This window comes from Thamnophis elegans, chromosome 1, assembly GCF_009769535.1.
Source record: "Thamnophis elegans isolate rThaEle1 chromosome 1, rThaEle1.pri, whole genome shotgun sequence".
NCBI lineage: Eukaryota > Metazoa > Chordata > Lepidosauria > Squamata > Colubridae > Thamnophis > Thamnophis elegans.
Window position 1 is genome coordinate 16339081 of NC_045541.1, and position 14924 is coordinate 16354004.

General features: G+C 38.3%; 1 protein-coding gene across 2 annotated transcripts in view; it reads left to right on the forward strand.

Moving 5' to 3' along the window:
• The first annotated feature begins 1231 nt into the window (after positions 1 to 1231).
• The window catches only part of TFPI (tissue factor pathway inhibitor), a 47053-nt gene continuing 33360 nt past the window's right edge, over positions 1232 to 14924 (forward strand). Inside the window, exons 1-2 of one of the 2 annotated variants that reach the window (XM_032235332.1) lie at positions 1232 to 1617; positions 13544 to 13663. In XM_032235332.1, the coding sequence (XP_032091223.1) occupies positions 13549 to 13663 (115 nt within the window). In that variant the 5' untranslated portion in view covers positions 1232 to 1617; positions 13544 to 13548. The remainder of the gene's footprint in view (positions 1618 to 13543; positions 13664 to 14924) is intronic. The other variant, XM_032235248.1, reaches the window with a different exon arrangement.

The window sequence follows — 14924 nt, forward strand, 5'->3', positions numbered from 1 at the left end:
TCATTCCAAGCTGCTGTTTTGCGGGGGACTGTAACTAAGGAGTTTCCCAGGTCCCTGAGTTGTGGGATTCTTTTTACCCTAAAACCATAATTTTCCCTTGCACAAACCAAACCATCATCATATTAGTTCTTTTCTTCCAATGCTTTCACCTTTCATGACTGTTTAAAAATGCCCATATAGATGCCAGAAAACAGGAGGATACTGAAAATAAACTCTCATACGACAGTCGTCTTTTTGCAGATGACAAAACTGCAAGCTACTGAGTAGTCTTCCGTCTGCATGTTTATATTCAATGACTCTGCAACAGCTTGTGGTTTCAAAAATACGTTCCTGCTGTTAATATCTTCAGCGTTTGAGAGTGTTTTATCTCAAAATGGAACAACTGGGCTTAACAGACTTAGCTAAGCAGAACTATGAGGGGGAGGAAGGGAAAAGGAATGACAGTCCCAGGTCTTTGTGCCTGGATGAGAGCCAGGCCGTCTGCTTTATACAGGATCATATTAGCCAACAACTTCCTTTTTACCCAGTAGTTGCTAGTAACATGCCCTAACAGGAATGAGGTCTGGGATACTCTGGGATAAGTATTATCTTGTTTCTTCATGGCAGTGTTTCATGAAAAACCGCCATTTTTCAGAGTATAGTTCGGGAAAAAAGGGGGGCGGGCGAAGGAGATTTATTTGCAATAGGAATATGAAGAGAAGAAAAGGCTACCCCCCCCCAAAAAAAAAAAACCATGCACATATCTGGCATTATACCCCAACCATCCTGGATTTCTCTCATAGTGGCAAATTTTTTTTTTTTTTTTTTAAGAAAAGCCTGTTTTTTTGCCTAACATTTTTGCCTAGTTCCTTCTAAATTCATGAGCAGTAGCATTAAGATTCCTACCCATCCTTGAGGAGGGAGGAGCGGACAGCAAAACCAGAAGATTTCCAGGTCCAAGTATATGCATGATTTGTCTGGATTTTAAACATTAAAAAGATATCCTAAGTATTCTTGTGAAGGGGGGAAAAAAACAGGCGGAAACTCTGTTTTATCCCCCAAAAGACGAATTCTTCTGTTAAATGGACTGGAAACCACATAATTTTGTGGGGATTCTATAGCAGTAGCCCAGATCCGAGGCATGCAGGAAAAACCTATTGCTGGAGAGATCAATTTACACTCTTTGTTTGGGGGGGAAAAAGGAGGCGGCTAATCAAGAGAAGACAGCCTGAAATTAGTCAGAAGGGCTGCTCATCCTGCCTCCCACATACCGAAGAGCCTATTATAGAGAAAGGGCTTTCCTGGAAGGAGAGAGAGGTGCAAGATAATTTCACAGGAAGATCATCAACAGGCTTTGAACCGGAAGCTCTGAAAGTTGATCCTTGCCAGGCGAACTCCTTGGGATCCCAAGGTTTTCTGCACGGCATTAAAAGGAGCAACTTCAGAGCAGTGTGTTCAGATCCCCCCTCCCCTCTCCGTCTATTGAAAAGTCTGGTAATAAGATCAGATTATATTCCTCCCCTTGTCTTTTCTCTCCCCGTTCCCTCCACCCTACCCCAGGCTCTGCAAATACCAAAGCCTTCCTGGAATCTTGTGATAACTTTGGGGACGTTTTCCAGCCCTGCAAGCAATTTGGTGGTAAGGCAACAGCGATGTTCTTTTCATGTTATTTCTCTGGCTGGGTCTGCATTGTTGCCAGATTAGTGTCAGATGTCAGATTTATTGATGTTGTCGAAGGCTGCTTTTGTATACGGAGCGCAAAATTAAAACGCACTGTAATTTAGCTCGAAGGATACCTGAGCAAGGTCAGTGAGTAGTGCCTTCGCAGACCCAAACTTTTAAAGCAACTAAATGCAGACAGTTGGCATTGTAAATAGGCATATTTTCTATAGAGAGCATGGAGAGAATGTTTTAATCGTTTAGATTTAGAGTATTTATTTTCTACTATTGCCTGCAACATCATTTACAAGAGACTTCCTTGGGATTCCCTCTTGTGTATGTTAATGCAGAATGCCATCCCAAGTTAAGGATATGATGTTATGTTAAGGATATGATATTATGGAAGACTTATGTACTGAAGAAGCTGTTTCAAAGCAATCTATAAAGGAAAGGGATTTACTCACGTACATATATGTATGAATGGGAACCAAGGAAGAATGCAGTAGTTAATCAGCCACTATTTTCGTGAAAGTTTTAGTACAGTTGCTGATAAGTTTTGTCTATGCCGTTTGTATAAAAGAAAGTTGGTGATAAATAAAAATTCCTCTCTGAAACTGGAGGGAAAAGAGTAGGTTTTATGTCGCAATGCTCTTCTCATATAATTATCATAGAGTTCGATGAAATATACTTGACAGTTTGAGAGAGGAGAAGTTGTTACACTTAGTGGAAAACACAGTATTTTAGTTGTTAAGAAGTGCAAGGAAAAGGGAAGAGAAGAGATGCTGTCTATACTGAAAGATGGGTACTGATTTATCAGGCACATATTAAGAAGTTAGTCTTGACTGATAAAACTCAACGAGGCTTAGGTTTCTATGAAACCATCTCTCCCATTTCACACCTGTCCAGGTGATATGATTGACAGAAGAAGCTCTGTTGCTTCTGAGATCAGAGGCTTGTTCTTTTAACATGCAAGAGAAGATCTTGGTCCTGATTGCTCCTAGATACGGAAGACTCTACTACTCCCTTGGGAGCTGTGTTTGCCCTTCTTGGTATTTAGAGTCCTGTATAGGTGGTATATCTCTTTGCCAAGCTTGGAATTGTTAGATCATTTCATTACTTGCTGTTATAATTGCTATTAATGTTAATTTTAATCTATAATCCTAACTGTTTTTATATATTACTTTTGTCCTAAATTTGGTTGGATGCCTTGAGTGCTTCAGACTAGAAGAGAAAGTAATTATAGAATTCCAATAAATAAAAGTAAACATGTCTTCCCACTAGGCAAAAGGTCGCTATCTCATTTAATCTGCCATTGATTTTGAATCCCTTCAGCCTTGAATTTACTTATTAGAAATACGGAGTTCCTTTTATACCTAGCATCCTCCTCCTTTCATTATCTTCCTCATCCTTCCTATAACTATCTCTGGAAAGAATCAAAAGTCAGTTTGGCATTGTGGTGAAGGAACCAGGACACTCTGAATAAAGTACTAGTTCCACTTTAGGCATGAAAGACATCTGGGTGATTTGGCCCAGTCTTTCTTTCTCAGCCCAATCCACCTGACAGGGGATTGTTGTGGGAAAAATAGGAGGACGGAGTATTATTAGTATTAATTCCCACCTTGGGTTATTTATAAAAATGATAAAGGCAAGATAAAAACAAACACTTTAAATAACTAAAAGAAATAAAACTAGGACAGCTTGGGGATCGTGACCCGACAAATGTGCGCACGACAAAAGCACGCTGACAAAACTGCGTCGAAAATACCGCAACGTCATAAACGCGCTCACAACAACGTGCTGACAAAAGCACGCCCACAAAAGCGTGATTTAAGGTAAGGGTTAGGGTTAGGGTTATTAGGTTGTTATTACTTGTTTGTTGAAGGCCCGCTTCTCCAAGCATTCGTCGGTGCGATTTTGGCCTCGCAGTTTCATTGGCGCGCTTTTGTTGAGCGCACATTTGTCGGTGAACTCTTGGGGATGTGTCTAGGGAAGAAAAAAGCTGATACAAAAAAATATTTGCATAATAATGTCACACGCATATATGGATGCCCATTAAGTTACTCCTAAATTTTAACATTTGTGGCATATGAAAGTTGCTTTTGCAAACAACCTTGAACATAGCACACAATAAATATCCTTATTTACTGTGTATCCTAATTTGGGTAGCAAATTTCCTTTATTTGAGTAAAAAAAGGATTTCCTTTGGTTCAAAAAGTTATTCTTGGTAGGTTTTTTTTTTAAGGAAGGGCTAAGAAATGTTAATGTTTGAAGCTCTAAAGATGTCACGCACATGGTCAACATGAGCTGTGCAATTTCCTGTGACATTTCTACACAAAATAGAAAGTATATATAATTATAATATGATCCATTCAAATCTAAAGCTAATTCCCAGGTTCCGGGTTTTCTCTAACTCATTCTAGAGTTTGATTTAAAACTTTCCTAAGTATCAACATCTGCACACAATTTTCCTAACTTCTGAAGAAATATAATATTCATTTAAAACTTTATCTCTCTAGAGAAATGGAACACTTGCACCAATACTGCTTTCCAGAATTCAAATATTTGTCCTGCACTGAAATAAAGACTCCCTAAAGAATGCTGCTGATTTTAAAGTCAGTCTAATATTTAACCGGCATTAAGGCAAGATTCTTAACTAGCTAAAACACATTTTAAATCAAAGACTGTTTTCTCATTGTTTTATTTTCTGCAGACTAATTCCTACTGAAAAATGTAGTGGTAAGTTATCTGTGTGATTGGGTCACCACTGATAAGCCTTATTGTTTCACAAAATAAAGATAGTTTCATATTACTAATTAGTTACTTTTTCATGTGCCATTATATATTATCCTGTCTCATGATACGATGATCAGCTATGGAGACATTGAGTATCATAGAAATTTATATGAACTATAGCTTTTGGTTTAACGATAGACCTATCGACATAGATATACCCTTGATATAGATATGGATATAACTATAGCTATAGATATAGATACGGATATACAGTAGATACAGATGTAGATATAGAAAGGCATAAGCTTGGCTTAACGATAGACTTCTGTCCTGAGTGATTACTGTCATATGGGTACATTATTACTTGTCATATTTGACTGAGACAGTCCTGATTAAAATGGAAACAAGCTTCAGGTTTAGGTTCTTCCTCAGTGAGTTCAATCGGAAATGTTTGTTTTTAAAACTCTGAATCTGTGTCACCCTCTCAAAGAGATCAAACAGACCTCTTTACTTGAAAGTCAGTAATAAGATTGAATTTAAGGATACTTTTTTAAATAGACATAGCTGGTAGTGTATAAAATTAATTCCTGATAGCATGTGCTTCTGTGCTCCTGCCTTCCTATACATAGGTTTGGGGTACACTGAGTTAAGTATATCTAGCTCAATATTACTCTTTACAGCAATTTTCTAACATTTTCTAACATTTTATGCAAGAGCTTTCCCACCCCTACCTGGAGATGAAAATTAAAGCTTGAGTCTTCTGCAGCAAAGCATCCAATTCTGCTTCTCTGAACTCATTAGACATTTTGCTTGCAGGTGGACAAGGTATACACATCAAGGCCAGGGGTGGGTTTCAAAACTTTTTACTACTGGTTCTGTGGCATGGCTTGGTGGGCGTGGCATGGCTTGGTGGGCGTGACGTGGCTTGGTGAGCATGGCTGGGGAAGGATACTGTAAAATCTCCATTCCCTCCCCACTCCAGGGGAAGGATACTGTAAAATCTCCATTCCCTCCCCGCTCCAGGGGAAGGATACTGTAAAATTTCCATTCCCTCCCCACTCCAGGGGAAGGATACTGTAAAATCTCCATTCCCTCCCCACTCCAGGGGAAGGATACTGTAAAATCTCCATTCCCTCCCCGCTCCAGGGGAAGGATACTGTAAAATTTCCATTCCCTCCCCACTCCAGGGGAAGGATACTGTAAAATCTCCATTCCCTCCCCACTCCAGGGGAAGGTTACTGCAAAATCCCCTTTCCCTCCCCAGCAGGGACTCGGGAGGCAAAAAATAGAGGCAGGGCCAGTCAGAGGTGGTATTTACTGGTTCTCTGAACTATTCAAATTTTCCACTACCGGTTCTCCAGAACTGGTCAGAACCTGCTGAATACCACCTCTGATCAAGGCATGAGCAAAAGTTTCACACACAAGCACACACAAATTGTGTTTGAATGCTAGTCAGACATTGTATCAAATGCACATGGGAATAGTGGGGAACAATCCCAATTTATATTCCAAGTTTGCATTCAGTTAGGTTATAAGGTCGTCATAAGACTTATCTCTTGTGACTAATGAACACAACTATATTAAAAGCCAGGGGACTTTTTGTTAAACCACAGAAACATTTTTTTCTAATAATAAAAGATTACCACTAAAGTTATGACATATTTTCTTCTTTGACAGCTAACTTTGCAGACCTTTAAAAAATCTTTCATTGAAATTGCATTCTTAATAACTTCAGACTTTTATCTCTTTTTGGGTTTTTCATTCTATCCTTCCTGTTGTTCCACAGCCACAAAAGTGACTCATTCAAAGTGACAGCCCAGGAAATTGAACAGAAAAACAAAAGGCTTTTGAAGCTCAAAATCAACCTATGAACTTTTTTTTTATTCTATCCATCAGGAACACACATAGTTAAAATGACTAAGGATGTGCTTATGCAAACAAGTAAACAAAAATATTTTTTAGGATCTGGGAAAAGCTGAAGAAAAGATTGTTACAGGTTTGAGAAAGCAAAATAACAAACTATATTAACGTTTGGATGGTCTAGTTATTTATCTGTGGTTTCAGATTTTTTTAAAAATGGCAAACGTGTTGTTTTATCATTCAAGCTCAAACAACATTGATCCCTAGCAATTTTATTTTCTAAAAAGAATATGGATACAAATATGCTGAAATTCTACCATAAAGGACTTGGAAGATCACTGCACAAAGGCAGAAGATGTTCAGAATTAAGATCTAAAACTATGGCCCGCTTATTAAATATTTCTCAAGAAAGTAAGCATGTGGATAATTATTTTCCCAGTTTGTTTTTAAATTAGATCAAGGCATGCAATTCACAAGACAGTGTGATTTGGTATTCTTTATCTTGATTCTTTCCTTTGAAAATATTGGCAGCATGGTGATGATTCGTAAAAGCAAAGAAGCAAAAAGCTACTTTGGATAGAGCTTGGTTTCATGTGAGCAAAGTGATAGTCCTAATCTCCCACCTGACTCTTCCTCTCAATTCATTTTCCCACTCCTTATCTTATAGCAAGTCTTTATGCTGAAACTGGGGGGACTGTGAATTGCATTAATCATCAGCAAATAAGATTTGTGATCCAAAACAAAGCCAACAACCATCTGTGAAGATTCTCAGTCATCCAGATCATGGGTTTTGTCTCCGTTCTGACCTAGGCTTCCCCAGCAGCACGAAGCCGAGTCCGCGTCCCAATAAACCCATTTTTTGAAAGTTACAAACCTAGCCGAGATGGCTAAAATATCAGCATATCTTAAAGACCACTCAAATGAGAGATATAAACGAGACTGGAAAAAATGGATTGACTATACACAAAACAAATACGGGACTAAGAAATTCCAGATAGCCTATGCTTAAGATTAGGAATAATTTAAACTGCTTAAAGTTTGTGCAACAGCAAGAAGCTGAGTTCAACGCAGAGATGTCATTGACTTTCTTTTTTTTTTTTTTAATTTTCTTTGCCTTAATATATTTTAGACTGTGTTTGTTAAAAAGCTACACCGTGTACGGGCTCTGGGAAGTCGGGGGGGGGGGGAAGGGAGGTGGGGTCTTAGGGGGGAGGGGGGGATATATAGTATGTGCTAGATACTAAAGTAACACAATTGCACTTGTATACTGTTGCTCTTTAATTCCAGTGTAAAAATAGGACAAGCTGAATATATTAATAGATAGTAGAAATACACCGAAGGGAGGAGTAGAGGGAAAGGAGAAAGAGGGGTAGAGAGGGTGGGAGCGAGGATTGGAGGGAGGGTGAGAAGGAAGGGAGGGAGTGTATTGGGAGAGAGGCGTGGTATAGGGGGAGGGGAAGTAGGGTAGAGGGGAATGATGGTGGGAAGGCAGAAAGTTGGAGGGGGCGAAAGAAAGGGTGTATGGAGGGTCGAAGAAGTACATTGGGTTTCTATTTTGGGGGGTATTATTGACAAGAGGAATGGCTGTGTTTATTGTTTAATGTTATATGTCCCCGGTTCTGTACAGTATATGTGTGACTGTAAGAAAATGAAAATGGAAAATAAAACTATCTATGAAACCAATAAACCCCTTTTATTTAATTCACGGTGAATTCCTCTCCAGCAAAGTCTTTCCTCTCCCACAGTTTTTCAAGATAGTTCACAATTACCGACCTTTATCAGGCTTGGAGAGTGGCAAGGCCGATATCTTTCAGATGCTGCAATAGTTGGCAAGAATGCAGGAATAAACTCATTGTCTCCTGCAAACACCCCTCTCCTTTCGCCCCTCTTTTATTCCCTATAGGAGAGGCCATTCACCATCCACCTGTGGCCTTACTCCCAAGTCGACCCTTGTTCCATAGGTGTTCCCTTCATCTGGCAACTCTGCAAATGCACACACTGGGAGCAGGCTCCAGCTGTTCATCTGCCTCACTGATGTCTGACTCAGAAGGCAGCTAATAACTGTCAGACAGCCGTGGCCCCATCTCTGCCTCTGATGCAGAGCACTCGTCAGAGCCTTCCCCAAACTCAAGAACTGGCCCATGTTCCTCCCCAACCTCCTCACTGTCCAAATCAGCTGCTGGCTCTGCTGGCCACTGGTGGGCCACAACAGTTTCACAGGTGCTTTTTTCTGAAGGGGGCAGGAAAGGATAATATTTCTCATATCCTTTTGGGGTTCTGAAAGATTGTAAGATCTGCAGAGCACATTAACCTTAATTCAGTTGGATATCTGAATGCACAAGTCCTATGTGCCTTCACTTTTCCCTTTGTCAGTTTTTCAGCATTGCCAGGTTGTATACTTCATGCAAAAACAGAAAGCTAAAACTGAAACTGGCTTCCGCTTTTGTTTTTATAAAGCAAAAATTTGAAAAAGACACACGTTTTAAAATTGCTCAGTGAAGGAATGTTAGCCCAAGTTTTAGTTTTAACAATGGGTTATACAAAACAAGGAAGAAGGGAACCACAAAAAGTAATTAATCTTGGAAGCTTCAGTCCCTGCTTCTGCATCTCCCAGATGGTGCAATAAATAAGTCAAGTTTCTGAGATTACGAAACAGATGGAAGATTCAAAATAAAACATAGGTACTCGGTAAATTGAAACAGGTAATTATAAATTCTAATGAACAGGAATGTCTGTCCCCCTATTTCCTTTTGCTCCATTTCCCATAATAAGATTGCATTTTAAAGTGTTTGATTTTATTACTCAGCTTTTACATTAAGAGTGATTAAAAAAAAAAGCTTTCCATGAAACCTAGTTTCAGGTTGAATCTACTACTGCATTCATATTGCATAAGCATTTCACATTCTTTGCTGCTTACTAATGTCATATGATTATATACTACTGGCTTCTACGAGACAGGCTGATGATGATATCTACAATCCTTGTTTCCTAATCCTGAATCTCCCAGGGAATTTCTTGCAAATACAGATTGAAGCTGTGATTTAATATCAAACTACTGTTAAATAATAAACTATAACATTAATAATTGGCTTGAACTGTTTCCAAATTAAGCGCTTAGGAATGTTTGTTAGAGAACATTACTTGGGGAAATTTGCTCTGACTCACTTGAAACCACATAAAAGATTTCTCCGAAAAGGGAAAGGATTTTACATTACACTATTTCAGTCTGCCTTGTGCGGTCTTGATATTTGATCAAAACATTAATTTTGTGACTAGACTAGATTTTCCGGAAGCAATGAGCAGATTTAAGATAATAAACTTTTGAAGAAAAAAAAGCAATATTTTCATAAAAGTCAATATGATAATTTCACTGGGGGCAATCCTACCATTGATGGTGCTTTACTTTCTCTTCTGGAGCTATTCCTCACCTTGCCCCTGTGTTCTCAAAAACATGGAACAGATTTTGAAGGCATACTTTCCAGAAGAAAGGAGAAAAAATGTACCTTTTTGTGTAATTTCACTTCTAGGCTTTGTCAAAAACAAATTCATCTAACAGTCTACAGATTTGCTGATAGTGCATTTCAAATAACCTTTCAAAATCTCCATGTTCTGCCACCAAACAATGCAGAGTGCTGCCAATTATAGAGAAAACCTATTCCACATGATAATTTGATCAAAGCTGGACAAAAATAAGTTTTATTGAACATATAAGTTGTATTTAGTGATAAATAAATGTGATTAATAGATCTATAATATGTGTTATTATGGGTAATATATTATTGAACATAATAACATATTAGTATTAAGGTTCCAAAGATAGAAAAATCTTAGTATGCTTCTAGCAAATTTGTAAAAAGATCCAAATAAAAAAGGGATACCCTGAGTCTCAATCTAATAACCAATATCATTGGATTCCTTGGAAAAAAGAAATGTTTCTCTCCTTCCAAATTGTACTTAATTCTTTCTATTAGAAAATGTATTCATAAAGCATATCAGTATCTCATAAAATTTTATGTTAACTCTAAACTTTTTCATTATTAAATAGATTGTTTTGTTTTTTGTTTAAGCGTACAGGAGACAGATAGTCTCTCCATTATTTAAGTATAATTATTTCTTGTCTCTTGAAGTATGGCCAAGGTTACAGATACAGGTTTCATGAGGACAAAGATAAGCATTTTTGTCCTGTTGATAGAGCGGGGAAAGGGGAGAAAAGGAGCAGAGACTTACGTATCTTCATATACTTTTGTGGAACAGATTGAATGTGTGTCAGACCTGGAAGCCATCTTTTACCTTTGGGACTCCAGGCCTGCCACATTTTCCTGAGAGGGGATTATACAGAATATGGGTGATATTTTGTCAAAATAACATTCTTTCTCAGAAAGTCAAGGCCATCTTGCCCTGCAGCTATAATGAAGTGACAGGGAGGCATCTCCAGCTATGGAGGAGGATCCTGATTGGATCCTGTGATGGACATGTGGAATCAGCTACCCCCTGAGATCCGGACCTTACCCACTCTCATGGCCTTCAGGAAAGCCGTTAAAACCTAGCTGTTCTGGCAGGCCTGGGGCTGTTGACCTTAGTGTTAAGGTCCAGCCCCGATTAGAACGTACGTGTGTTGTGTATTTTAAACTATTTTTTTTTACTTATTTTGTTTTTCTTTTTTTCTTTTTTCATTGTAAGCCGCCCAGAGTCCTCCGAGATTGGGCGGCCTATAAATTTAATAAATGATGAATGATGAATGATGAATGATGTGGGTGCTGGGCAAGGACGTGAACTACCATTTGGGTGGGGAAAACCTGGAAACGTTCAGATTCGGGTTTTCTCAGATGTGCCAATATGTCATCTCTAATAAAATGGAACCTTGAGGAAACTCTAGCCTTGGAGTCATCTTTTGTTGGGGGTGTTACTTGGAACCTAGACAATGTGGTTTCTGAAGTACTAATACCATGTGAAGGTATGTCAGATTCCTAGGCAAAACATATTTTAAGTCAGAAACTTTCACAGACCTCTAGAGCATGGGTCCCCAAACCTTGTTCTGCAGTCCAGTGCCAGGCCACGGCCCATTGGGAACCAGGCCACATAAATGGCAGTTGAGTGCACGAAGTGGGATTTACGCAAGTGGTGCATGTGTGCAAAACCATCCCCCCCTTGCTACCGCTGCTGGTCCACAAAGTAGGAAAGGTTGCAGATTTCTGCTCTTGACATTCCTAATGTGAGAGATCCTTATTTGATTATTTATTTATTCTTTAGATTTATGTACCACCCATCTCATCTAGAGATGACCATGAGATGTGTGTAATTTTGCTATAGTGAGCTTTCCCAGTCAATAGCCTGGTTGTTGCATTCTGGACCAATAGAGCTTCTGAATCATTTTCAAAAGCAACCTGCATCAAGCATGTTGCAGTAGTGATGAAGAGGAATTCCTATCACAACACTTCCTTGTCCATGGGTATGATAGTCCTATGTTGCCACTGATTGATTGATTGATTGATTGATTGATTGATTGATTATATTCCAGTGTCAGTGGCAGCTCTAGCAACTGCATAGATAGATCTTCTCCAGGATGGTTTTTCTGACCTTTCATGTCTTCCTGGATGGAAGCAATGTTATACTCATTACTACTGTAATTGCCAAGTAATTGTAATCATTTTGCTGCTGGTTGTCCTCATCTTGTCTTTCCTTCCATCATTTCTAGTATCATGGATTTATCCAGAGAGTTATATTTTCATAGAACATGTCCAAAACAGGATCTTGTGTGCTTCAATTCTGAATGGACTTGTTCGTTGAGTCATTTGTTTGTTATCTCTGCTGTCTACGGTATTCTGTGGAATCCAAGGTGGCGCAGTGCTTAGGGTGCAGTACTGCAGGCTACTTCAGCTGACTGTTATCTGCAGTTCAGCAGTTCTAATCTCACCGGCTCAAGGTTGACTCAGCCTTCCATCCTTCCGAGGTGGGTGAAATGAGGACCCAGACTGTGGGGGCGATATGCTGACTCTGTAAACCGCTTAGAGAGGGCTGAAAGCCCTATGAAGCAGTATATAACTGCTATTGCTATTGCTATTGCTTCTCCAACACCAAGTCTAAAAGTCTCAATACTCTTTCTGTTCTGCTTCTTCGAAGTCCATCTTTCCTTTTGACAGAACCTCACGTTGCCTGCACAATTCTGATCTTTGTAAGTGTAGAGGCATCCCTGAATCTTTTCTCAGGCCTACTCTATGAAGTGCTAGTCTGGCCTATATTTCATAACTGCTGATTCATTTATACTTTATAGTTGACTCTAAAAAGCAGAAGCTGTCCATCCTGTCTTCATTGCCAATTAAGATGTAAATGGCCACCCCTCTTAAGCAACTCTGGTGGCTTACAATAAGCATAAAACTAATAAATAATCATAAAGACAGTGGTAAGTCTGCTTGTTGTACCTGTTGTTGTTAATTTGGTGGGTTTTTTGCATTTAATCTTAATCTTTTTTCCCCTTAAATTGAGGTCCTTATAAAGCCCTTAACTGGTATAAATACAAGTCCCCCTTTATTCAGGGGAAATGTAAATGTATTAAAAGTAAATATATAAATTCTAAAATGTACAATTTAAACTGAATGAAATATATGTGATTGTGGAAGAAACACACAAAATGTACCTGTAACCAATGGATACACTTTCTACAAGATGTAATGAAAGATGATTTTTTTTTGGTGTTTTTCTTTAATAAAAACAATAAAAACTTTTTAAAAAATGTATTAAACAATAGATTACATTATACATTACTTTGGATGGAAGGGACTGCAGCAACTTAAAACAGAGGTACCGTAGGTTAAATAGGAATTAGCAGTGGGGTGAAGAAATTGCAAGCCAGTATAATGCTTTGCCAATTCCAGGATTAATAGAGAGCACCCAGAATGCATAATTCACCCTGAATTGGCAACAATCAATCGGGCCAAATATAAGAAAAAATAGAGAAACTGGTGTTAATTCAACCCACTTAATTTTGTAAGGATTTACCTCATTTGATTAAACTCCAAAACCCATTTCTTTAGACTCAGTATTACTCAGGATAAGCAGGGACAAGCTTTTCAACTTCCCCTCAGGATGAACAATATTTTTGAATTAAGCTTTGACAACTCTGGTGTCGAAACACAGGCATCATAATAAGTAAATCTTTGAATCCAGGCCCTTTTTTCTCTTTGCCTGGTGGATGATGATGTGAATTGAACTGTAATACCTTTAAGAGCATTTTTCCTTGGCAGTGGAAGGATGTTCCAAAGCTCTCTTGTTTCTTGCCTTCTGTACTAAAGTTTATTTTTCTTTGCTTGTTTAGAAAAGATGAGCGGAAGGAGGATCAATATGTTTGTAACTGCCGCCTTGTACCTTCTCTCCCAATTTGTCCTTTGCGATGGGGCTGCAGCTTCAGAGAATGAGGAGAACGCAGAGATTATTGGTAAGTGCTCTTTTATTTATTCTCACAAAGCTACAGTACAGAGAAATAAATATGTCCCGGGTTTAACAGGGTGTATTTAATGCAATTCCTAATTGTGGTATGCATTTTCAAGATGAACGGGTAATAATATTTTCAGCCCCGATTGAATTCCACTGGTTATCATTCATGAGCCTGTTCTGTCTTAATTTTCAATTAGTCTGCAATTTCATCCATTCAAACATAGGGTTTCGAATGTACTTTTCACAAAATACCCTTTTAGTAGCAAACCTAATTTCAAAGCATATTTTATCTAAACTAAAAGTGTAAATTAATTATGGCAATTTATTTAAGGTATGAAATTGAAAGATAATGTAAATACAGAAGAAATGTTTTAAAAATGTAGTCAAAAACAAAACAGTTTCCATCTTTGGCATTAAAATATATCCTGCTCGCTATTGCAATATTTGAAATTACCCAGACAATTCCTGTTACTGTCGAATTTTGTTTGACCAAAAAATAAAAGAAAGAACATTGCACTAGGTGTGAAAAGAAAATAGCTGTCAAGTATATATACCAGGGGCCCAGAGAGGGTGTGAAAAAAGTATTATCCATTACTTTATTATTTATTATTTACAAATCAAATATCACAAAAGATGGAGGCCTGCTACTTAATTGCTCTGACAATAAAGCTGTATTAACCCCAATATTTTGTGTGGAGTGCAAGCTTTAAAAAAATTCCTAGGAATACACAGAATTCGATTGTAAGGAGGATCCTGACGTATTAATTATGTGAAAGACGCATTTCCTGAAGGAAATGAGTCACAGCCATTGAAACTGCCTCTTTCTTGTAAAGGGTGAAAGTCCATAACTTATTAGCACCACTCCTTGGAGATTCAGCTTGTCTAGCAGGAAAAGCTTTTAACAGGCGTGGGTGTTGGGTGGGCGGCAAGTTGTCAAATTGAGCTTATGATGGGGACAAAAAAGAAACTCACTTTCTCTCAATGCGACAAGCTGTTTTGCCTTGATAATGCTCATCAACAAGAATAATTTGAACAGAGCCTTGTGATGAACTATATAAATAGAATATAAATAGAATACATAGACACGAAGCATTTCACTTGGGAGACAACAGAACAATCAGCCACAGGAAAGAGTACTGAATATTTTTTCCTGTCAAGTCAGCTTATCATAAATAGGTGATCATTTAGTTATGATTGTAGAATTAAAGAGTTGTCATATTCTGCAAAGAAAGTTGATTTGGGTGAGTAAAAAAAATTCACTG